Source organism: Aphanomyces astaci, assembly GCF_000520075.1.
Source record: "Aphanomyces astaci strain APO3 unplaced genomic scaffold supercont1.2, whole genome shotgun sequence".
Taxonomy (NCBI): Eukaryota; Oomycota; class Saprolegniomycetes; order Saprolegniales; family Verrucalvaceae; genus Aphanomyces; species Aphanomyces astaci.
In genome coordinates, this window is record NW_009798265.1 from 250,768 (window position 1) to 272,902 (window position 22,135).

Sequence of the window (22,135 nt, forward strand, 5' to 3'; positions counted from 1 at the left end):
AATACCGATTTCATGCGTTTTGTCACTGGAGTGGGAGGCCAACTGCCTCCGGATATTAAATACGGATAAGAGTCACATACAAAAATCAAGATACACTTGAGCGGCCACCCCTATGGCCAAATATCCAAGCGCCCATGTAAAATACCGCTAGGTTAAATATCTATTTCTGGACCAATTCATCACCAAATTTGAATCTGAGACGTAGAATTTCTTCACCACATTGAGATCTGCCGATTCTACGTCTCAATTTGCTGAAAATTTGAGTAATGAATATGAAATAGAAGTCAGAAAATTTTGTGAAAAGTTGGTAGTTTATAGATGACGTGCACCATAGTATGACTCTCAGTGATGTAAATCAGATTTGGAGTGGAAGCGTTAATTCTGTATGAGTTTCACTATACAAGAGTGCATAGTTAAATAAAAATATCAGGTTTATAATATTGACTTGTTCTTTGCAGCTGGAGTAACTATTAATACTACCTCTGTTCGGAAATAAATCAAACAATCAGAAAAAATGGAAAATGAAGAGCAACACAAAAAAATTCTTGAATCTACGAACATGTCCGGATAGAGGAGAAAACAACGAATCCAATCGCAGTGCTTTCCCACCAAAATTCCACCAATCATAGATGGCCGTCACGTTTGAATATTTAATACATTGTTTCATATAGAATCGTTATCCGGATAGCCGGTTACGATAATACTACCGGTACCGGTAGTACTGTATGATTTATTCTATTTTCAGGGTCTGTCATTAGGCACTTCTATTTCCGTCCTTGGAACGGTTATTTTAGGTTTATTTCGTCCGATGCACAACTGATTCACGCCATGTGCGTTATGTTCGCCAAACATTCGATATATTTCGTCCTGACCCTACATGGTTCCAGTATATTTCTACTATATCCGGTATATGTCTCTCCACAACTAGTATATTTCACACGTTGCTCAATATATTTCAAATGATGTTCCATCAATATCGATTTTAGATGCAAATCAAGGAAATCGCAGGTGGTGGACAGCGTTTTGAACTTGTCTAAACCATAGATATGAGTCGACGTGAATCATCTACAAACCTACACCTTGTAGGTCGAGTTGTTCTACGGTCTAGCTGAAACTTTGATGCCATGGAAGTTAGCGCCTGAAAAACCAGAGCGTTTATTTGCTTGATAAGCATCTAAAATCGAAATTGATGGAATATCATTTGAAATATATTGAACAACGTGTGAAATATACCGGGTGTGGGGTGATATATACCTGCAAGGTCAGGACGAAATACATCGAATGCTTGGCGAGCATAGCGTGAATCAGTTGTGCGTCGGACGAACAGAATAACCTGAACTTAACTAAAGGAAAAATGGTGTAGTACGGTACTTACTACTCCGACGTAGTACAGTACTGCGTAGTACTATTAGTGATATACTGGTATCCATTTTCAGAAGCTTATTGGATTATAGAGTGGAAAATGACTTGCATTCCACAATTTACTGTACTGTTAGCTCCCACTAGTACTGTACTCGGAGGTACTACGTACTGTAACTATTAATAGTATTAATGTAGTATCGCAATTCTACTAGTATTGGTTATTCGGATTCTACTCTGAAAGGCACATCGTATGGTATAACTTGTTCACAGTTTTATTGTAATTTGATCTAGTTATGCTACCAGAGTGGTTCGTTGCTGTCGAGGACTGTGAAGCAAAATCTCAACACCTACACTACCATCGTCAATTTCAATTCATATCCGCATCAAGAGGTCTTGATGCTCCGCACAACAAACGCGCGCCACGTTCTGACATCTCCAGCTCGTTCGTAATGCGATAGGAAGTTTCACGTGCAGCATCAGGATGCTCGTCCAGACTCTGGTCTGTTCCGAGCAGTTTCACAAGTCAGTTACGCGACCGTTTCCGCGCCGTTTCGACCTCCATCTTGGCGCGGTGGCCAATAGCACAGCAGTGTATCCTTCGTTCCTCAGACACTAGTCGCCACATGCTGAGTCTCAACCCCCGAACCAGCAACATACTCAGTGTCAAGATGCTCCATGCCATTCTCGAATCGATCTTGGGCTCGACATGAACACGGACGACAACAGTTTTGTCAAGTCATTCTTCGTGGAAGAGGGCGCCAACCATGCATTCAGCCTTACGCAACATCGGTCCCACACTCGACCGTATGGGCAAAACGAACTTTCTACCTTTTATGTGTACGCTACAGGTCTCACTCACCTTACTGCCCATCGATTTAGGGACAGCCTTTTCAACGACCACGATCTCTTTTCGGGCTACAATATCGACGATCCACTTGCGGACGTCAAGCAGGAATCGGGTACCCACGACGGTGGAATGTTCGAACCACTCGACCACACCCATGCCCCCCTCACGCCACTGCACAAAGTAGACTTTGCTTCGTTCCCTGTATTCAACGACTATGAATTGCGCGTGCCACAACTCGCGTCGACGCCAACCAGTACGTTTGAGCCTCAGTACGCGAGTTTCTTTCACCATAATCAGTACCATCCCAATGCCGGCGCCCCTCCCTCCTCGTACTCCAACCACCATCACCTACACCAATCACAATATGCTCTCCCTCCACACCACCATCCTGTCCAGATTCAGCCCACGTCGTTTCAGTACCAGGATCCCATGGGGGGCTTGCGTGCAAGCACAACCATCTCGACATCCCCTGCCATCGAAGTGCGCAAATTCCCCGCGGACCCCGACTTTAGAACGTTCCAGCTGGCGAATCACGTGCTGCCCCCTTCCCACCATCGGTCTGTATCGGACTTTAAACCGCCTCAATCGATGCAAAAAGTCCCCCTCCAACGAGCCACGACAGCTCCCAACCACCAAGTTGTCGTTCCATCCTACAAATCCAAAGGCAAGCGGTGTACGGAAGGCGCGTGCACCCGACGCGCCCAGTCCAACAACCGATGCAAAGCCCACGGCGGCGGCGCTCGCTGCCAGCATCCAGACTGCCCCAAGAGCTCCCAAGGCGGGGGGTTCTGTCGCGCCCACGGCGGGGGCAAAAAGTGCGAGTACGACGGGTGTGTCAAAGGGCAGCAGCGCAAAGGGTTTTGCTACGCGCACGGCGGCATTCGCAAATGCAAACATGCGCAATGCGACAAGAAGGATCGAGGCAACGGCTATTGCATCGCCCACGGCGGCGGCAAGCGATGCACAAGCGACGGATGCATGAATGCGGTGCGAAAAGGCCGGTTCTGTAGGGCCCACATGCCCACAAGTAACGACGACTGACAGCTCGCATCAATCAAAAATATCCCACACCGTTGGGGTGGAATATCATATAAGGGCTACTTGCGTTCACGTTCAAGGCCAACTGCATAGTAATTGCTTAGTAATGCACTCAACTGCTATAGCGAATTCCGAGACACGGTACACAGCCTCAACTCAACACACAGCCGTGTTCCTACTGTTTGAGTTGAGCATATGGCCCAATAGAGTGACAAGGCAATGTGTCCCAGCGGGTGTACGTACTTTATCGTTACGACAGGTCATTCGAAGTTGACCTCGTTCAGAGTCGGATCGGACCAGACGACACTGATTCAAACAGGTCGTTCACTACTCTGTCGAGAGTTTGGGAACGTCTGGCATTGACTTGCGCTGGAAGACAGAGAAGAGCGCCGAGAGCAGCGTGCGCAGGATCACAGCCACGCCACAGAGCACGGCGCCGTACACAGCGTACACGTCCAGGAGGAACGTCTTTACGACTGGCTGGGTGTGGTGGGCGGGGATGAGCGCCGACGCGCCTCGGTCTGCCACGGCCAGCACTACATTTGCCGCCTCCGAGACCCCGCCCGCACTGGTCAAGAGTCCGCCGAGTCGGGTCGCTGCCTTGGCAAAGCTACAGAACAACCCACCATGATGATGACGACAACCAAACAATAACTCACCGATCGTGGGTGAGGAGGAGGTGGGCGGCGTGGCGAAAGTTGTCGATTGTCAATTCCGTTGCTTCAATGGACACGCCTGCGCCCGCTCGCGTCACCCTGTCCACGAATTCCGCCTGAGCCAATCAACACACACATATGAGCACCAGAATGGGTGGACACGACCATCAACAACGAGCTATGGGATAAACGTGGGTACTTGTTCGGCGGAGAATGGAATGCCGAGGACGGGGCGGCCGACACAAAGCGCTTCCTGGACGTGGTGGAATCCGCCGGCCGTGACGAAGAAGGCCGCGCGTTGGAGCACCGCCGTGTGGGCCACGAGGGGGCTAAAGTATACTTCCCACGACTCGAGCGCGTGCCACGGTGCCCCGTCGTCGGCGGTGCTCCATGCCTTGTGCTACACGCTGTCACATAAACCATCGAACGATCGAACGATCATTACCAAGTCGGCTGTCAACTTCCACACCACGCGCAAGTCAAGTTGCCGCAACACGGTGATCTACATGGGAAAAAAAAAAAAAAAATATTATTGTTTTGAGAAAATGCCACGAAAAAAAGTATAAGAAATCAATCGTACGTACGATCTGGGTCACGACTTCAATCGACACCCACACATCTGGCCCAAAGTCGACATATACAACTTGAAACGGACCAGCGGCATCAGCGGCATCGTCGTCGTGGTTTTGCGGAGAAATGTCAAACCAAGAAGCCAGGTCCGCATCCAACGGCGCGGTGGTGTGGCGGCGGAGGGCGCCAACCTAGAGAAGAAGGCCGTCATCATGTGACAACGTATGGTTGTGTTTATGCTAAACTGGAGCGAGTGACACAATCGACACAACCAAATGATATATACACAAGAGTCATCGGCAAAAGGATATTTAGCCAATCAGATTGCAGGAAACAACCCTGATCAACGTCAAATTAGTGTGTGACTTCAACTAGTGTGATACTAGTCACCACAGGACAACAGATTTACATACAATATATATATATATATATATTGTGCTTTCGAGTGAACTTTCGTGTTGTGGTTTCTCGTTGGAATTTAAATCGATTTGATTGGCTACCTCAGGTGAGCTCGAAATTATTAGCCAATCAAAACCTTCTCAATAAAATTCAACCAAGCAGATCGATTGTGGATCGGTTTGGTCGGCGCGATTCGATTGCACCCAAATTTGTACTATCAAATCGACAATACAACGAATAATCGATCGATCGATAGACTTGGCGATTCAGCACAAAAGTCAGCCACATTTTGGGTAATACAAACACAATAATACCATTCGATGCAAAGGCGTGAGCGGGCGCGGGTACTCCAAGCCAAACACAGTGTTGGTGACCACCACCGTGTTGGCATGCGACGACGTGCGAGGGTTAACCGACGAACTGATAAGGTCAAGGTTAAGCAGGCGAAAGCGAAGTCGAAAGTAGCCGTTCATGCAGCGCTGGAACACTGTCATGACTTCCATGCTCGGGTGGTGGGACAGCGGCGCCGGGACGTACGCGGGCGGGTCGTCGATGTCGAGGAGGAGAAATGGGTTGTTGATCACAAATGGAATGCCCAGGGAAGCGGCCACGTCCATGCCTGCAAACGTGTAGCGGTCGACGACCTAAAACCAATCATATTGGACAAACGAACAACATGGAGGTCGTACAATGAGCGACGGCGGGTCTTCCGTAAAGTCTTCGACTAGCGGGTGCAGCATTGGCTGATGGAACGATGCATAGTGTTGAAGGGATGTCCTGTAGCTAGCATAAACACCGACGTGGCCAATCTGCGGCAATGGACGTTTTTAGAGGGAGGATGTACGGACGATGGAGTACCGCAGTCTTGATCGTGAGTGCATGGGAAGGCACAGACATCGTTCCTAGGGAAATGAACTCGAGGCCAGGCACGTCGCTCACCCAGCTGCGGCAAATCTGCGTATGCATCCACGGATGAGTCGATTGGGTCGTGGACAGGGAGACCTACCTCGGGCATGGCGATGCTGACGCGATACCCGCGGTGCAAAAGCTCTTCCGCGAGATGCTTCAGAGGCAACACTCGTTCCATGATGGGAATGCTGACCATGGACACGTACACGGCCGACGTTGACGTGGCCGCCGACTGGAACGGCGCGGCGGCGGCGGCGGTTGGGAGGCCGATGGCAGCAATGTGTTCACCCAATACATACGTCACGACGCACACAAGCACGAAGGTGAAGATGATCTGCTTGATGAAGTTGGTGCGGCCACTGCTGTTGATGGTTTTGTTGCTGCTGAGTGCAGCAGCAGCAACGGGTCCGACATTCCACTCGACACCGCGCACCACACGTTCTTGGTAATAGGTCGACTTTGGCTGCACACGGACCTGCGTAATGCCTCGCTCCATCGATACAGACGTCGGCGATGCAGATGGAGGCATCGCACCAGGCGTCGACGGCGACGTTGAGCTCTCGAGATACATGCCCACGCGCCAAGGTGGATGATACCTGGCAGCAGGGGTCATAAAATTACTGGTTTATTCGAACTACGGATGCTGGTACATGGAACAATTTCATTGGCTACAAAGATATCCATTTGTCTTGGTACTGGATTTGATTGGTTATAATTCAATCCATGCGTTGCTAAGGGAAAATAAGTTAAAGGTGCAGTACGTCATCATCATCATGCGTTGACCGACGTAGGCGACGCTTGGTGAAGGGCGTCCTCGACGTGTAGATCCCAGTCAACCCCAACAGGTTGCGGTAAGACAGTCCGATGCGCTGGAGACATGTACGTCGGCAAGCCACCGCCGTCTGCTCTACCACTGATCCGCGACTCCCGAAGAGGGTGGAGTTGAATCGACTCGGCCTGACTTGTTTGCCGCTGAAACGGGCCAGAGGGTGACACAACATGCGTCGCCCGCCGTTGCAACGCTCGAAGGTCTGGTACGAGGTTGTCCACACTCTGCTGCATGCCGATGGACGCATTGAAGTGGTGGACGGAGCTTCGAGAGAGCGAATACAGGAGCGCCATGTCCAGCACTTGCGACGACAGCAAGATCGGCACGATGGGCTTGGCTCGGTTCTCGGCGAACGCTAGCTGATCTCGCAACGTTTCACTACGCCTCCCACTTTAGTCATGCCATGTTTGTTCCGCCTCCATTTTACCTCTTGGTCGACACGTCCGATAGCACCAGGAGCACCGCAATGCAGTTGGGATCCAGCACATGATCTTTGGCCAGCATCTGGCGGTTGGGCTTGGGCTGGTCCAGTTTGCATCGGATGCCCACCGCTTGGAGCTGGTTCTGCAGTGCCTTGGCGAACGACACGTGGCAGTCTCCGTGGCACAAAAACACATAAGCGTCACTGGCGGCGACGGACACGACGGATGACGACCCGCTGCGTCGAGACCCGTCGTGGGAGTGCTGCACATGCAGCTCGAGCGCCTGGTGCTTGAGGGCGGCGGAAACGACCCGGCGCTCCTCAATCTCGTCGCGCAGGCCGTCGAGTAGTTGGCGAATGTGCACGTGGTACCTAATGTTCGTAGTACATAGGACCGATTACTACCGATTAGGCCCACCGAGCATCATGCACTTGGTTTGCTGGGGAGTGGGCGGACTTTTGTCTTACTGGTTGTTGTCAAACTCGAATGTGACGTGGTTGCCTGCTTTGGCCGTGGAGAGGATGGACGGTCGAAAGTCCACGGCTTGCCGAGTCCACAAATACACTTCGAGCTCGTCCCCCACCACGACATTGCCGCACGTGATGCCCACGACTACATGGAAATTGTTTTGTCATTTTATCCAATCATGAGGCAGTTTGAAATTGAATCATTTTATCCAATCATGAGGCAGTTTGAAATTGCATCATTTTATCCAATCATGAGGCGTTCTGAAATAATTTTAGCCAATTGAAACTATTGTACATACCTGGGACGTTGTGCAACTTGGCAAATGCAAGCTCCTTCATGCACCACTGGGACTGGGGGTAGTCTTCGCTGAGCACAGCGAGCACCACAGACGCGCTCTGGATGCCGCGCGCAATCTCTTCACGCCACTCGGAGCCACCACCGATGCCCGTGGGGTCGAGCTGGTCGATCCACGTCGTGATGTGGTGGTCTTCCAGCGACTGCCGCACTTTGAGCGCAAACGACCGGTGCGAGTGGCAGTAGCTGATCATCACATCCCGTTGCCCCGCCGCTACAGCACCAGCCCACACTTCCTCAGCCCACACTTCCTTTGAACATGTCAACTCTAGGACAGTCTGAACCTTTTTTGACGGCGTATTGCATCTCGGATGACGTGGCGCAGTCGATGGCCCGCACACCCTTGGCGTCCACGGCCGTGACGTCTAACCCCATTTGCACCAACAGCTTGGCCATCTCCACATGCCCTCGCTTTAGTGCCACGTGTAGCGCGCTTTCACCCTACTCACCAACACATATATATCACTTTTCCATGAGATGTATCGATGTGACATGGTGAAGCCGCACCGTAATGTCGTGGCGGGCATGGATGTTGCCGCCATACGCTCGCAACAGGCGCAACACAGCCTCCCGCGGACGCTGCGCATGCGACTCAAAGCCGGCGACCAGTAGCACCACGCCACGTCCCCTCGTGTCCACCTACGTGCATCCCCGTCACTCTTCACATTGCACTGGGGGTGGTCGTACGAACCACAGTCACATCGGCATTGGCGCGCAAGAGCAGCTCGACCACGACGTCGTGGTTGAACACACAAGCCCACGACAGGGGCGTCATCCCGAGCAAGTCGACGGCGTTCACATTGCACTCTGGGGCCGTCACGAGCACCTCCACCACCCTCGCCTGGCCTCGCATCGCGGCCTGCAAACCAATCCATACATTCATTTAGCGGGTTTAGGACCATAATTCCAAAACATGCAAAGTGCACTGTGTACATATATACCCAGTGCAGGGGCGTGCGGTGGAAGCGGCCGGTGGAGTTTTCCCCGAGGATGTTGGGGTCGATGCCGGCCTCTAGGAAGGTGGCGACGGTCTTCCAGTCGCCGTCCGCGGCGGCCGCGTGCATGGGGGTGAGCGCAATGTCGGCGCCCCACTCAACCATCGCGTCCGCCAAGTTGAAGTTGCCACTGCGCACCACGACTTCGTACGCCGTCATGAAAAACCTAACCCAAACAACATCCGCACGTTACAAACACGAAAACACGTATCGCGTCGTCGAACCCGTTGCCAGGAATGTGCAGGAGATTGGCCCCGGCGTCCATGAGAAGGCGGAGGCAGACGGCGCAGTCGGCATGGAAGAGCGGCGGGACCAGACACTTGCGCTGGTTGGATGCCGCGACTTGATTCGGGTCAGCGTGGGCGGCCAAGAGCAGCCCCACGATCGCGCTTTCGTTGTGCATCATGGCAACGTGCAGCGGTGTGAGCAGCGTCTGGCACCAGAACGCCGACGGGCCGTACCGATGCGCCGACGCCCCGGACGCCTCGGAGAAGTTGGTGCTGCGGAGGAACACGAGCACGTTGAAGATAGTCTGGTACCACTGACTCAGGTCCATCAAGCTCGGCGTTTGGATCTTGTCGAGGGCGTTCGCGTCAAACCCGGCGGCGAGCAGCTTCTCGACTACGTTTGTGCGGCCCTTGATCACTGCTACATGCAGTGGATTCCGCACACTTGTGGCCACGTGTCGGCCAAATAGGCGGTTTTGCGAGTACCTATAAGTGTCCAGTTGCTTCGTGAATAGAGAAGAAGGTAGAGGTAGAGTGATGGGGTCTTTATTACCACGACCGGTGAAAGTCAGCGCCGTCGAGCGAGATGGCTTGGTGTAGGAATTGGTCCAGCGCGGCTTCGTCGCCCGTGGCTGCCGACTCGTACAGTCCTCGCTTGATCTACAAATGAACCATCATTATCCAAATAAGATGGATAGTTTACATCTCCCGCTATCAGCTCGAGTCATCACGTGGATGCGACTGACCAAACATGGAGCCATTGTTGGCCAGTACACAAACAACTCGTGTGTACCTCTCGCAAACTTCGCCGTCTGGACGGGCTGATCTGCCACAGCTTCCACCAGTCCGGATCCGAGAACTCAAACAAGTGGTTGGTTGGCAGCATGTTGCGCTGGCCCAGTGCCACGTCACGCATGCGGTTGAAGAGGGTGATCTGGTACCAGCACGCCACGTACACGTACACGTCGAGCGCAAGCAGCACAAATACCTTGGCTTTCAAAGACGTGGGCAGCTGGTTCAGGCAGTCGCGGTAGAAGTGGCGGACGATCAGCAGGTACACGTCCAAGACGAGTTTACACCCGAGAAACACGATTTCCATCATCACGAGGAGCTCGCAGATCGTGTGGAAGTACGACTTTTTCCGCTGGGTCGTGTACAATTGAAACCTAAAGCAACATGATGCGATTGAATGGACACTGTGGTCGTACATGGCGGCATGGGACGTCGGCAGACACACGATGACGTTCGCGACGGCGGCGTACACGGTGGTCTCGATGCCGTCGACGATGTCGTCGCAGCGACCTGTGCCAGTGCCAGAAGGATCTCTGTATGAAAACGCGAACAACTCTGGGGTGAACGCGAACAGACTCGCCAACAACGCCGCGTGAATGAGGGTGATTTGAACTGTCCATGAGATCATGCGAGCACTCACGAACGTATTGCCGTAGTACGAGAAGAGCGACACCTGTCGCATCGTCCGCACGCTCCATTTTACCGCCAGGTCCAGCGGAGACGCCTCGTCTGGATTCTTTGCGCCATCGATGTACCGATCGAAGCGCACATCGTCGTCCGTTTGCAGCGACGACGCGCGTTGATATGTGGTTGGGGTAAACCTCTGTGTGGACGTACGCGGCGAATGCGCCAAGACGAATGCCGCGTGGCATGTTGTTGGTGCCTGGATGAGGTTGATATGCGTTGCCAACGGCGGTGGCGGCGGCAGGTCGGAGTCGTCGACTTGCATTGGTGGATACATTTCACACTTTGGTCTATGCCATTATGTTTACTACACGTCTGAAACCGACCCAATACAGTAATCCAAGCGTTTCGAACGCGCTGACATCATTTCTACCGGTAAGTCATACTGTACGGTACGTTTGGGCAAGTCAATACTGTACCGGTACTGTACTGACAGTGAAGCCTGTGGCTGGTCGCGGAATATGTATGTATTTCTGTCCATGTTTCAAGATATTCCGAGCTTTTGATTGGTTGTTACCCAAATTATCCGGATAACGCTATCGTTCACGCTTTCCGGAATAACTCAGGCATGGATGGTCTGGCACTCTTTTCATAAAAAACGAAAAGTATTGATCGACATTTTTTGGATTGCGAAAATATTTTGTCCGGATACGTCTCAATCTCGGACTAGGACTAACTGTAAATCTATTAATACTACTATTATTAATAATACGTACTCTGGAGTAGTACCAAATACAGTGTACTCCGAGTACTACGTAGTTCGAAGTATTATTATTAATACTGTACTACTCTGCGCCTTCATATAATGTCAGATGGCTGTGTTTTATAGGTAATTTAACGTACATTTGGTTTGACCAATGAGAGTCACGAAACAAATATATATTCAGCCAATCAAAGCAAAGCCAGGTGTTCTATCGAAATGCATGGATATAATTGGTGGATTTCTACCAATCGAAATCTGTAGACGACATACTGCATCCATTTAATTGGCGGAAACATCTGCTGATCACATACCGTACTGTAAGGCGGGTGTGACTATTTTACACATGTTAAGTGCTTGTTATTCTGTCATTTATGATCGACTCGCTTTATTAACATCAATCAAAATATTTAAAATTCGCAATTTGGCCCAGGGGTCGCCGTGATAGGAGAAATTTCCTTAAATGCACACTTTACAGTTAATAAAGCACAGAGAGTACTACTCCGGAATACTACTATTAATAGTAGTAAGTACTGTATTTACTATCAATATTAAAATTATTATCCATACTGTTCAGTAAAGTAGTAATATTAATATTAATAGTACCTCGAAGTAATAAGGTATGGGTCGCCCAGAACTACGACAATACAGTATTAACTAATTAATAGTAAATACTAGTACTCCGGTAATAAGTTACTGTAGTGTTAGCTCAAAAATAGTTTTTGTTATTTTTGGTCTTATCTTCTATTATTTTTATGTTATCTTTTGTATTAATACAACAAAAAGATGATTTAGAAAAATTAACTGCATATAAATGTCTTATGATGTTTGTGCGTTCGTATGGTCTAACTAACGTTAGTTATATTGTAATGCTAAATTCCAATCCATCCATCTGTTCTATTTTGGGATGACCTGACACGTCATTGGTCAGTGCAATATCCAATCACAACGATAATTGGCGGCACTATTCAGCGTCGTTCCCTGTATTTACTCGATAGCGAAGTACTATACACTGTTAAGCAAGCCATCTCGAGTGCATTTACATTCTTATTTAATTGCCGGCTTATCGTTGTCGTGTAGCGAGTACAAGAGCGAGATCTCTTCCTCGTACCCGTCGTCGTCCACGTACGGCGTCTCGATGATCATGGGGATGTGGTTGAAGCGTGGGTCGTTCATGAGTCGGCGGAATGGCTCGAGGCCGACGCGGCCGCGCCCAATCTTCTCATGGCGGTCGGCATGACACCCGACGTCACCCTTCGAATCGTTCAAGTGCACGGCCTTGAGGTACTCAAAGCCCACCGTCGCTTCGAACTCGGCCATCGTCTTCTCGTAGCTAGGTATTAATAGTACATGTTGGTTTTTATTGGAAACTGGAGCGACATGAAGAATGAATGAATCGACACACCCAAATATGTACTAGTGCAGACGTATCGGTAGTAGAATGTAGCCAATCAGGTTGCAGGAAACCATCGTCAACATGTAATTAATGTGCGTTTAATTAGTGTGATGATATTGTTGTGTTTATTTTAAACTGGAGCGACATGGAGAATGAATCGGCACAACCAAATGCATAGGCAGAAGCATTTAGCCAACCAGATTGCAGGAAACCATCAACAAAGTCAAATTAGAGTATGACTTTAATTAGTGTGATACACATCAGCACAGGACCCTTTTTACATACGAAATTCAGTACAACGAATCGATCGATAGATTTGAGTTGGCGATTCAGCACAAAAGATCAAATTTTGGGTAAAAGGACACTCATCCATGTTGATCTGGCAACTTACGCATCATCGCGAAGGTCCCATCCTGCGGCAAAGGCATGACATGTGTCCAAGCACACCCCCACGCGGTGACGGTGCTCTTCGGACACGCGGTCGATGATGCCGCGCAAGTGGGTAAAGGGCCCGCCAATCGTGGATCTACCAGTACCGTGTTCATCATTTGGACAGGTCGTGCACATTTCGTGGCCATATAGAAGTATACAAAACCCAAGACGAAACACATGCCAGATGGACAAGAAGAACGCACCCCTGGTTGCTCATGTTTTCCACGAGAATGGTCACGCCCGTGGTTTGCTGTAGCGTTTGCTCGATGGATTCGGCGATCAAATCCAAGCATTCGTCGACCGAGATCTCGTTCTTGGTCGCGCCCGGATGAAAGTTGTACAGTGACAGACCGAGTGCTTCGCACCGCCGCACCTCGTCCAGAAGTCCGTCGCGGCTCTTTTGAAGGACGCCTGCGTCGGGGGAGCCGCAGTTGAGGAGGTAGCTCCCGTGAGGCACGACGTCGCCTGGGGCGTACCCAAAGCGCTTCATGGCGGCGTGGAAGGCGGCGATCGTGTCCGGAGTCAACGGCTTGCATGTCCATGTGCGCTGCGACCGCGTGAAGAATGCAAACGCCCGCGCACCGATCTTGGCGGCGTTAAACACTGCATTCTCGAGTCCACTGGCGCCAGACACGTGCGCGCCCACGAGTTTGTTAGAATCACCTGTCTGCTCTCGCCGAGTGTGTATGAATGACAGGTACGTGTCGAGTTGTGCGGCCTTTTCAAGCTCCTTCTTGGACGCCTTCTTGGAGGCTAGAGCTGGTGGTTCGGGAGTGGTGCCTTCCTTTTCTGGAGAAGGGATGGGTTCTTTCTTGATACGCTTGGACGACGACGATCGAGGCTTGGTTACAGCGGTCGCTTCCTCCTTCACCTCCACCTTTACATCTTTGACAGGCCTCTTCTTTGCAACGGCGGCCGTTGGCGTCGCAGCTAATGAGTCACGGCACACCACTCGGAGACTTCGCCGCATCCTGTGCTCAACTTCTCAAATTCTTTTAGGTTCAAAACAATATAAATATTGGTAATTTCAAAATATTTTGGTGCCAATATAAATAGAACGATAGAAATTCAACAAATACAAAAGCCAAGGTATTTTTATTGCATATCGTTTGATAAGCATAGAGCAGTGCATTTGATTGGCTAAATATTCACCAATCAAGTACGGATATGTTACTGGGGTAGGGGGACGTTCTCCACCAGCTATTCAACCATCAAAGCGAAGATAATTCTCAATCTGATGATGCACCGGTTCTTGCTTCAGGTCCAGGCGGCGCCGTTGACTCGGCAGTTCGCGTCCAAGGCCCGCAAAGCCACCAAGACGCTGATCAAGCCCAAGGATGCCAAAGCCCCACATCGATCCCGCGGGCCATCGCATGCGGTGAACAAATTGTTGCCGTACGTCGACGACGGCAAAACGTACCGAGTCGTGTTTGCGAGCATCTTGGAACGTCTGCCGTTGATTCTGCCCGACATGGAACCATGGGAGGAAGACTACTACCGCATGAAACACAAGATCGAACTCAAGGAAGCTCTGGTACGCACGCAACAACACGTGATTCATCCCAATCGTTGCGAGCTCATCACTTTTGTAGCGTCTGCCCAAGGACTTTTGGTTCCAAGAACCTGGGACCGTCGACGTCGAACCGGAAGACGCGCCTTTCCTGTCGGAATGGAACGAAGATGAATTGGTCGGCGATGGATTCCAAATCGCCAAGCGCGAAACAGAAGACGACGCGACAAACAACCGCCACTCGTTGAACCGAGCGTTGAAGCAGCGCGTGTTCCTCATTGTCCAAGACCCTACGTCCCTTAAATGGACGTTCCCTACGACCGAGAAGGCGTCCGCCGACGAAACCATGCGCGCCGCGGCGTTCCGCGAACTGGCAGACACGATCGGCACCGAGGTGGAAGCGTACCCGGTGGGCAACGCTCCCATGGGTCACTTGACCATCAGCCACGAAGACGAGCCGACCTTCGACGGCAAAGTCCACGGCACGAAGGTGTTCTTCTTGAAGGCCCAGACATTCGGCAACGAAGGCGTGGTGAACCTGAACAAGGACAAGGCTGCCGACTACCTCTGGGTCACGCAGAGCGAACTGGCCGAGTATTTGGAACCCCACGTCGCAGATGTGGTCGTGAAGGTCGTGCCTCCTTAGATATATAGCCCCGCACCGCCTTCTTGTAGCTTTTAGAGGTGTTACGTAACCAACCACACATGCAACCACACCCACGACTTGCTCGAGTGTCCCATGCTCTCCAGCTATAACGTTATGTACTATACTTTAGCCGTAGCTTCTAGCTTTATGTACTAGTACAATGGAGCCGTAGTAGTTCTACTCCGTTATATGGCGCAGCGATGTACACTGTTGTAATGTGGTGATATTATTAATACACTGTCCCAATGTAGCGATGTTCGAGCTCAAGGTCGGCGAACACTGGGCGACAGAACATGATTGAAGTGTGAGTTCACTATAGTTATGCGACTCGACGCACACACAACTACTACAGTTCACTGTACTACACCTTTAGTTGGATGAATGCCCGACATATTTGGCCGTGTGCCCGATATATTTGGCCATGTGCCCGTTTGATTTGGCACACCGAGGTCGTGTGTGCCCGATATAATTAGCCGTGTGCCCGATATAATTGGCCATCTGCCCGATGAACTGTGTCGTGTGTCCGATGAAAATGGCAATAACTCAAATAATTATATTTCATGGAGAGCAAATCAGTTTTGGTGGAAACATCATGTGGTTGAAGTTTGGAGGAAAACGCGCGAAGGCAAGATAATTTCGAAATTTATACTTGAATAAAGTATAGTTTAAGTTCATAATGCGCGCGCTTTCCTCCAACACTTTGAATGCTCATTATTCGAATCGCGTAGGAACGCACAGCATGGACGTCGCTGCTCCCCCATGAACTCTGGTAATGATGTCAAGTGAAGTATTACCCCTATGCTCATATTCAAATCGCCAAGGAACGCACAGCATGGACGTCGCTGCTCCCCCATGAACTCTGGTAATAATAATGTCAATTAAAGTATTGCCCGTACGTATACTTCAACGTTTCGTCCATACTTCAACCTCCGTCCAAAATTTGAATCTGTCGCGCGCAGAGCTCATTTTTCGATTTACCTCAAGGTACGCACCCTCGATGAACGCGCGAAGGCCATGGGAACATGGACGTTGGTATGTGACGTCACAGCAACGATGCTGCATGTGTCGTTTAACGACCATTTCTATATTGAATTGACTTTTTATTGCGTGATTTCCATATTCATCTGGCACATGACACAATTCATCGGGTAGACGGGCAATTGCTTGGGCACACGATCAATATATCGGGCATTCGTCCAACTTAACTGCAAAAAGGTGTAGTAGACACCTACTTACCCAGACATTGAATGACTGACATACTAGTAGTATGAGTAAGAGGTCGATCTACTATATCAACTGTTGCTCGTGACGACATCCGAATGCATGAAGGAGAGGATTAATACTGATGTTAGTTGGTCACCTCACAAGGCGAATCCTCCGAAGTATTACTTTTTGGCGGCGACCATTTCGGCGTGGTGGTCGCGGATAGCGTCGTGCCACTTTTTGCAGTGCTGCTTCACTTGCACTTCATCGATCGTGGTCAGCACTCGGTTAGCCAGCAACCGCTTGCCAGCCACCCACACGTCCGACACGCTACAGCCAAAACATCAGCATATCTCTCTCTCGCTGCTTGACCTACTTTTCACGTCCGGCGACGTACACCACATGGCTGATGGCGCTATACATGGGCAGCATCTCCACGCAGTCGGTCGACACGGCCACAAGGTCAGCAAACTGCAATACACACACAATCCTGGCATGAGCAACCACAAGACATCCCTTGTCTTTGCGGCTTACCTTGCCGACTTCGACGGACCCAACCTTGGCCTCGATCCCCAGCGCCTTGGCTCCGTTCAATGTCGCCATGCGGAGGGCGGTGGCGGCGGGTACGCTCGTGCAGCACTTGGACTCACCCTTGGCCAAAACGGCCGCGAGTTTCATCTCGGCAAACATGTTGAGCGTATTGTTGCCTAGGACATTTCAAACGTGTGACATACATCAAGAGCGTCACGTACTGGCCGCGCCGTCCGTGCCAATGGCCACGTTGACGCCTTGCGCCAGCAGATCCGACACACGGCAGATTCCGGACGCGAGTTTCAAGTTGGACGTGGGGCAGTGCGAGACGTGCGTGCCCGCGGCGGCGACGGCGGCGATCTCGTCGTCCGTGAGCTGGGTCATGTGGGCCGCGATGAGCTGGTCGTTGAGCAGGCCCAATCGTTGCATGTTCTACACAAGTCAACGTCGAATGCGATCAAGGCGACACAGGACACGCACTTGCAGCGGGCGAGAGTGCTCGGCGGATTGGTGGCACATCATGGACGGGGTCTTGGTGGCGCTGTCGACGCACTCGGCTTCCGACTCGTGCAAGTGGAGGTGGACGCGGACGTTGAACTCGCGGGACAATGCCAGCACTTGTTCGAAGGATGCGTCCGACACCGTATACGGGGCATGCGGTGCCATGGCGAGGGAGATCTACGTTCTCGAGTGAACAAAGGACGAATCGAGGAACATGGACGTGGTGTACCAACGAAGAGTCTTTGTACTTGGTAAACATCGCGCGCGCCTTGGCAAAGTAGTCGGCGGGTCCTGTGGCGTACGCCGTGGGGAACTCCATGACCACTTGACCCACGAGCGCACGCAGTCCGACTTTCTCAAACGTCGACGCGGCGGCATCGGGGAAGAAGTACATGTCGTTGGCACATGTCGTCCCGCTGCGGATCATTTCCGCCGCCGAATGCAACGTGCTAATGCCAAACTGTCAGAGAAGGAATGTAGGAACGATATGATACACGAACCCGTCACGAACGAACTCGTCGCTGACGAATTTGCCCTCCGCAGGGAAAATGTCTTCCATGAGCCATTCGCAGAGGGGTTTGTCGTCCGCCTGCATCGTCATGCATGAGCATCATCATGCATGAAGGTAGATGGAGATCTCAAGCTGCATCGACGTAAACGTACCAGCCCTCGAAGAAGCGTCATGGATGCATGCGTGTGCGCATTGATGAGTCCCGGAATCAAAATGTGGTCTGGCAAGTCCACGGTTTCCGCGGCGATGTACACTCCAGTCACATCCGCCGTCGGCAAGATGGCCACGATGAGGCCTTCGTTTACAACCACCGAATGGTTCTCCAACACCACACCCTCGGGGACCACGGGCACGATATGACGTGCATTGAGCACCAAATCCACATTCACACCAGCCATCTTCCTTCAAATAGTGGTAGCGTTGGGGTTGGGTTTAAAACGATGCCCTGTTTCAAACGTATGACGTTTAAAACGTCTTGAATCCCTCACAATGAATGGCGTTTAATAATATGACGTGTTGTTTTTATTCACTGGAATGTGGGTCGTTGACTTCTTCAATCACGTCGTTGGAGCTGCAGCTGGCTGCAGCAAGCGGCGGCTGCTGCTGTTTGGCTTTGAACTTCTCGACGAACCGCGCGGTACCCTCGACTTCCTTGATGAGTCGGTCGAGGGTTGGTTCGATGCCTGAGAAGTCGTCCACGTTGCTTGTCGCCACACTGCATCGTCGTCTCATCACAATCATAACCTTCACGAGTATCACTTGTACCTCTGAATGAGCCCCATGACGTGCACTTGAATGCGTCTTGCCACGACAAACTCTGCTGCCTGCATATATCCACATCATGTCGATCACTCTCCATCATCTTACACAAAGCAGCACATACCCGTGCGAGAAAATCGGCGGTCTCAAGCAAGCTGGCCTTGTTGTGGCTGCTGAGCGCTTCTCTGAGCTGCGGCACCACGCGATGCAGCGCCAAGTCTGCAAACCCGACCAGCATTTCCAGTAGCGCCTTCTCGTCGTTCCCGTACAGCATGCTGGCCTTGTCCACGTTGACAAACTCGAGGGTTTGGATCTCGGCGTCCGTGATGAAGTCGTCGTCCGTATCACTGGACGCATCGCTGTCTCGGCCGTCGTCACCACCATTGTCTTGGTCTTGGCCTTCATCGCCATCGACATCGTCGTCACAACTGTTGTCCGCGCCACTGACACCACCATTGTCATCTTCTTCGTCATCGGCAAACAACCCTTTTGGCTTTGATTCCGAGAGATGTCGCCGAAGTTCGTCAATGTCGGGTAGCTACACACACTCACACATGTCAAACCCAATGGATGGTTAGCGGAGATGGGCACCCCATCTTCGGGCGGAGGTGGCGCGTGCCGTTTGTGCCGCATGGACACGGTGCTGGTGAAGTGAGGCACGTCGTCCTCCGAGAAGTCGTGGTGTGTCCGCCTCTGGATCGCCGCCATCGCCGCCTGGTGCTCGGTGGTTCGGATCACACCCACAAGCCGGGCATCTTGGTCCCCCAGCATCCTACCTCTCTTGCTTCATGATTCAACCTCTTGTGATGTGTAGTGTACCGCATGATTCTATCGCGTTCTCGCATATCTGCGGCCTCGCTCTGTTTCGCCCGTGTCAGTTGGTCGGCCGTGGACAGCAAAGATCGGTCAGACGCGCTTCTAGAATGCATCGAGCTGCCGGCGGAAGGGCTCGACACTAGGGGCGCGCCCGTGGACAGCAACCGCGACACGTCGTGGTCGTGGGTGCACAGGTCGAACCGCCGATTCGACACACACAAGTTGCATACTTGCACCTATGTATATCAATGTCATATCCCCATAAGCTACCTACACGGTGGTACGTACCGACGACGATGACGACGACGACGATGTCAAGGATGTCATAGAGCGGGCGCCTTGCAGAACCGACCCGCCGCCGCCGCTGTCTACAGACAATGCTGACACGCTTGACCGCAGCGGTCGGACACTGGAGTGACCTAAAGGAGACAACTGGTGTTTCTTCCCTCTCCGCTGTCCTGCTGTTGTGTCGTCCATGGCGGCCATTTTCGTCTCAAAATACGCATTCAAGTTGCTCACCTACCAACGCAATATGTACACAAAAGTTGGGGCTTCATAATAACAAGACGTCGAATACGCACTCGATCGTGCTGTAGCCCAATGTACGCTTGGTCGCTGGTGGTCGTGATGGTTTGGATGTGCTGTCGCATCTGCCTTGGAAAGTTCTGGCCCCCTTGCAGCCCGTTGCCGTAGCACCTCGACTCGCCTAGTACTACTAGTAACACCAAGTTACTTTATACGGGACATACTACCGTCACGCATGCGTTCGGACGCCTTGAGCTGCGTCTTGGCTTTGAACAGCAAGCGCTCCATCTGCTGCTGCACGAGGCTGAGCCCGAGCCCGCCGTTGGACGAATCCACAAGGCGCACCTTCCACGCCGTCCGCCGCTCGATGATGTACTCCCCCGGCTTGTGGTTCTTGGGAGGGGGCAGCTGTCGGAGCACCGCCACATGTCCCCGCGTGAGTGGATCAGAGTCAGCCCCCAGGTAAAACCAATCTTGCTCCAAGTAGATTTCGTGATTGTTGTACACGTAGCCCTGTGTCAGGTTCAATCGACTCCATGTGATGAGCGACGTACGTCTTTGGCATTTGCATTCGCGACAGCGGACCGCATGATCCATCGACCAAGCATCCTTGAAGACTTGTTGCGCAGTCGCGCTTGCATGTCGTCAATCTGGGAATCAGTCGTGTCATCTCGAGTCTACATCAAGCCACAGTCACAGTTAAGCGATTAGACTAGTAGACTAGCATATCCATTGAGAGAGGGGGGTGTATAGTGTTTATTGCCTTGGGCAGGTACGCTTTGACTGGTACGGGGAACCCGACGTTGATGAGCACATCGGGGTCTTGGCCGCAATTGTCTTTGTTGTCACTCGGATCCAGGGGGTTGGACGACCGTTTTTGCGACAGAGTGAGCGCGTTCAGTTCGGGGGCCTTGCGCACCTTGGCCCCTAGCACCCCCCCTTGTTCCCACGACGTTTCGCCCGTCCCGACACTCAGCTGCAGCCACACGCTGTCGCCGTACTTGATGGCGTTGGCGCTTCGCAACTCGTGTAGATTGACTAGCGTAAAGAGGAGTTTGTCCCTCGCGCCCTTAGCTTGGTGCTTGATGTGTTCCAGTGGATGCACGACCACAGAACTGTCAGCTACCGACACCTACAGCCGCCGGTTATTGTTTGTTGTGTTGAGCAAGTCGAGTATACCATCATCATATCCCCGTTGAACAGCTCCAGCGCCACGGTGCTACCAAAGTAAATTCGAGCGTCGCTCTGGGCACTAAAGTCGTTGCGGAGTTTGGCCGTGTCAATGTCGTTGGACGTCGAGGAGGATGATGTAGACGCAGGCGGGGGCTGGCCGGGGGCGTTGGTGGCAGCGACCGGCACCGACAGAGTCGGTGACGACGTGGTCCCCAGGGCTTGGAGGCGGCACAACACATCGTCCGTGCTTCCGTTGTGATGGTGCTTTTTCTTGCCACGACGAAGGGCGTCGCGTTTCTCGGGCGACGACGAGCCAGCCATCCCTAGCGCCAACGCTGGTGCCTTGCCTATCCGTCATATGAAGTTGTAAAACTCACTTTCACTACGTACCTCGAAGTCGGGAAAAGCTCTGGCGGCCAACTGGACTGCCTTCATCTCGCCCATCGCGGGACGGTGCAGCAATGGAATCCACTCGAGACAACTAACCAGCAATGACACGTAGCTTGGAGATGTCATTTCGTACCATTACAGGTGACGAAGGCGGCGGCACCGCTTCTTTGTCCACGACTGAGCCCAAAGTTTGGCCGAAGCGAACGTTTGAGACGCGGTCCGACGATGTCTTTCTACGCGAAGACGAGACGGCTGGGATTCAAAGTCCATGCGAGCGATAGATTGCTGTAACTTACAGCGCGTTCCACAGGGTGGATGTGTCATCTCGGCCAAAGGACCGAGGGTGCCGCCCCTTGCGCAGTGCTCGGTTGTACGAATCCAACGGAACGTTGACTTTTCCCCCACTCGTCGAGGCATAAGCCTTGTCGGCCATGATGGCGCCAGTTTGCGTGCTACTAGGATTGCGCAGGTAACTGTCGCGATCGTCGAA

The 22,135-nt window shown here is 51.9% G+C and overlaps 7 protein-coding genes across 25 annotated transcripts; 2 read left to right on the forward strand and 5 right to left on the reverse strand.

Moving 5' to 3' along the window:
- Positions 1-1,958: 1,958 nt before the first annotated feature.
- Positions 1,959-3,912, forward strand: H257_01015 (hypothetical protein). The gene is made up of 2 exons (XM_009823993.1): positions 1,959-2,166; positions 2,242-3,912. The coding sequence occupies exons 1-2, from the start codon at positions 2,069-2,071 to the stop codon at positions 3,248-3,250; spliced, it is 1,107 nt and encodes a 368-aa protein (XP_009822295.1). The 5' UTR covers positions 1,959-2,068; the 3' UTR covers positions 3,251-3,912.
- On the reverse strand, positions 2,145-6,402 carry H257_01016 (hypothetical protein). 11 transcript variants are annotated; one of them, XM_009823999.1, is made up of 10 exons: positions 5,879-6,387; positions 5,731-5,826; positions 5,562-5,681; positions 5,187-5,516; positions 4,488-4,664; positions 4,349-4,405; positions 4,103-4,303; positions 3,907-4,019; positions 3,491-3,857; positions 3,145-3,422 (listed from the first exon to the last, which is right to left on the reverse strand). In XM_009823999.1, the coding sequence occupies exons 1-9, from the start codon at positions 6,350-6,352 to the stop codon at positions 3,575-3,577; spliced, it is 1,851 nt and encodes a 616-aa protein (XP_009822301.1). In that variant the 5' UTR covers positions 6,353-6,387; the 3' UTR covers positions 3,145-3,422; positions 3,491-3,574. The 11 variants fall into 11 exon arrangements, with proteins under 11 accessions (XP_009822296.1, XP_009822303.1, XP_009822301.1 ...); XM_009823995.1 differs by having other exon boundaries at positions 3,145-3,425; XM_009823994.1 differs by having other exon boundaries at positions 2,145-3,857; positions 5,879-6,402.
- A 30-nt stretch (positions 6,403-6,432) lies between these two features.
- Positions 6,433-10,834, reverse strand: H257_01017 (hypothetical protein). 3 transcript variants are annotated; one of them, XM_009824005.1, is made up of 12 exons: positions 10,285-10,834; positions 9,870-10,242; positions 9,630-9,736; positions 9,074-9,562; positions 8,796-9,015; positions 8,546-8,713; positions 8,362-8,493; positions 8,139-8,295; positions 7,799-8,068; positions 7,500-7,644; positions 7,038-7,403; positions 6,433-6,988 (listed from the first exon to the last, which is right to left on the reverse strand). In XM_009824005.1, exons 1-12 carry the CDS (start codon positions 10,827-10,829, stop codon positions 6,553-6,555), a joined length of 3,408 nt encoding a protein of 1,135 aa, XP_009822307.1. In that variant the 5' UTR covers positions 10,830-10,834; the 3' UTR covers positions 6,433-6,552. The 3 variants fall into 3 exon arrangements, with proteins under 3 accessions (XP_009822307.1, XP_009822308.1, XP_009822309.1); XM_009824006.1 differs by having other exon boundaries at positions 6,433-7,403; XM_009824007.1 differs by lacking the exons at positions 6,433-6,988; positions 7,038-7,403 and having other exon boundaries at positions 7,474-7,644.
- A 1,381-nt stretch (positions 10,835-12,215) lies between these two features.
- On the reverse strand, positions 12,216-14,076 carry H257_01018 (hypothetical protein). 3 transcript variants are annotated; one of them, XM_009824008.1, is made up of 3 exons: positions 13,284-14,076; positions 13,040-13,174; positions 12,216-12,585 (listed from the first exon to the last, which is right to left on the reverse strand). In XM_009824008.1, the coding sequence occupies exons 1-3, from the start codon at positions 14,048-14,050 to the stop codon at positions 12,300-12,302; spliced, it is 1,188 nt and encodes a 395-aa protein (XP_009822310.1). In that variant the 5' UTR covers positions 14,051-14,076; the 3' UTR covers positions 12,216-12,299. The 3 variants fall into 3 exon arrangements, with proteins under 3 accessions (XP_009822310.1, XP_009822311.1, XP_009822312.1); XM_009824009.1 differs by having other exon boundaries at positions 12,216-13,174; XM_009824010.1 differs by having other exon boundaries at positions 13,040-14,076.
- A 210-nt stretch (positions 14,077-14,286) lies between these two features.
- H257_01019 (hypothetical protein) lies at positions 14,287-15,402 on the forward strand. The gene is made up of 2 exons (XM_009824011.1): positions 14,287-14,614; positions 14,673-15,402. Exons 1-2 carry the CDS (start codon positions 14,318-14,320, stop codon positions 15,234-15,236), a joined length of 861 nt encoding a protein of 286 aa, XP_009822313.1. The 5' UTR covers positions 14,287-14,317; the 3' UTR covers positions 15,237-15,402.
- Positions 15,403-16,550: 1,148 nt separating this feature from the next.
- On the reverse strand, positions 16,551-18,421 carry H257_01020. 2 transcript variants are annotated; one of them, XM_009824012.1, is made up of 8 exons: positions 18,135-18,421; positions 17,972-18,060; positions 17,701-17,920; positions 17,451-17,648; positions 17,192-17,402; positions 16,974-17,146; positions 16,816-16,910; positions 16,551-16,769 (listed from the first exon to the last, which is right to left on the reverse strand). In XM_009824012.1, the coding sequence occupies exons 1-8, from the start codon at positions 18,378-18,380 to the stop codon at positions 16,622-16,624; spliced, it is 1,380 nt and encodes a 459-aa protein (XP_009822314.1). In that variant the 5' UTR covers positions 18,381-18,421; the 3' UTR covers positions 16,551-16,621. The 2 variants fall into 2 exon arrangements, with proteins under 2 accessions (XP_009822314.1, XP_009822315.1); XM_009824013.1 differs by having other exon boundaries at positions 16,974-17,402.
- Positions 18,422-18,476: 55 nt separating this feature from the next.
- On the reverse strand, positions 18,477-22,129 carry H257_01021 (hypothetical protein; the record flags this gene model as incomplete). 4 transcript variants are annotated; one of them, XM_009824017.1, is made up of 15 exons in its annotated part: positions 21,942-22,129; positions 21,779-21,878; positions 21,646-21,736; positions 21,262-21,602; positions 20,846-21,214; positions 20,637-20,759; positions 20,310-20,595; positions 20,139-20,263; positions 19,977-20,076; positions 19,846-19,925; positions 19,561-19,793; positions 19,333-19,513; positions 18,866-19,279; positions 18,748-18,806; positions 18,477-18,697 (listed from the first exon to the last, which is right to left on the reverse strand). In XM_009824017.1, the coding sequence occupies exons 1-15, from the start codon at positions 22,076-22,078 to the stop codon at positions 18,505-18,507; spliced, it is 2,832 nt and encodes a 943-aa protein (XP_009822319.1). In that variant the 5' UTR covers positions 22,079-22,129. The 4 variants fall into 4 exon arrangements, with proteins under 4 accessions (XP_009822319.1, XP_009822317.1, XP_009822316.1 ...); XM_009824015.1 differs by having other exon boundaries at positions 19,846-20,076; XM_009824014.1 differs by having other exon boundaries at positions 18,866-19,513; positions 19,846-20,076.
- Positions 22,130-22,135: the final 6 nt, after the last annotated feature.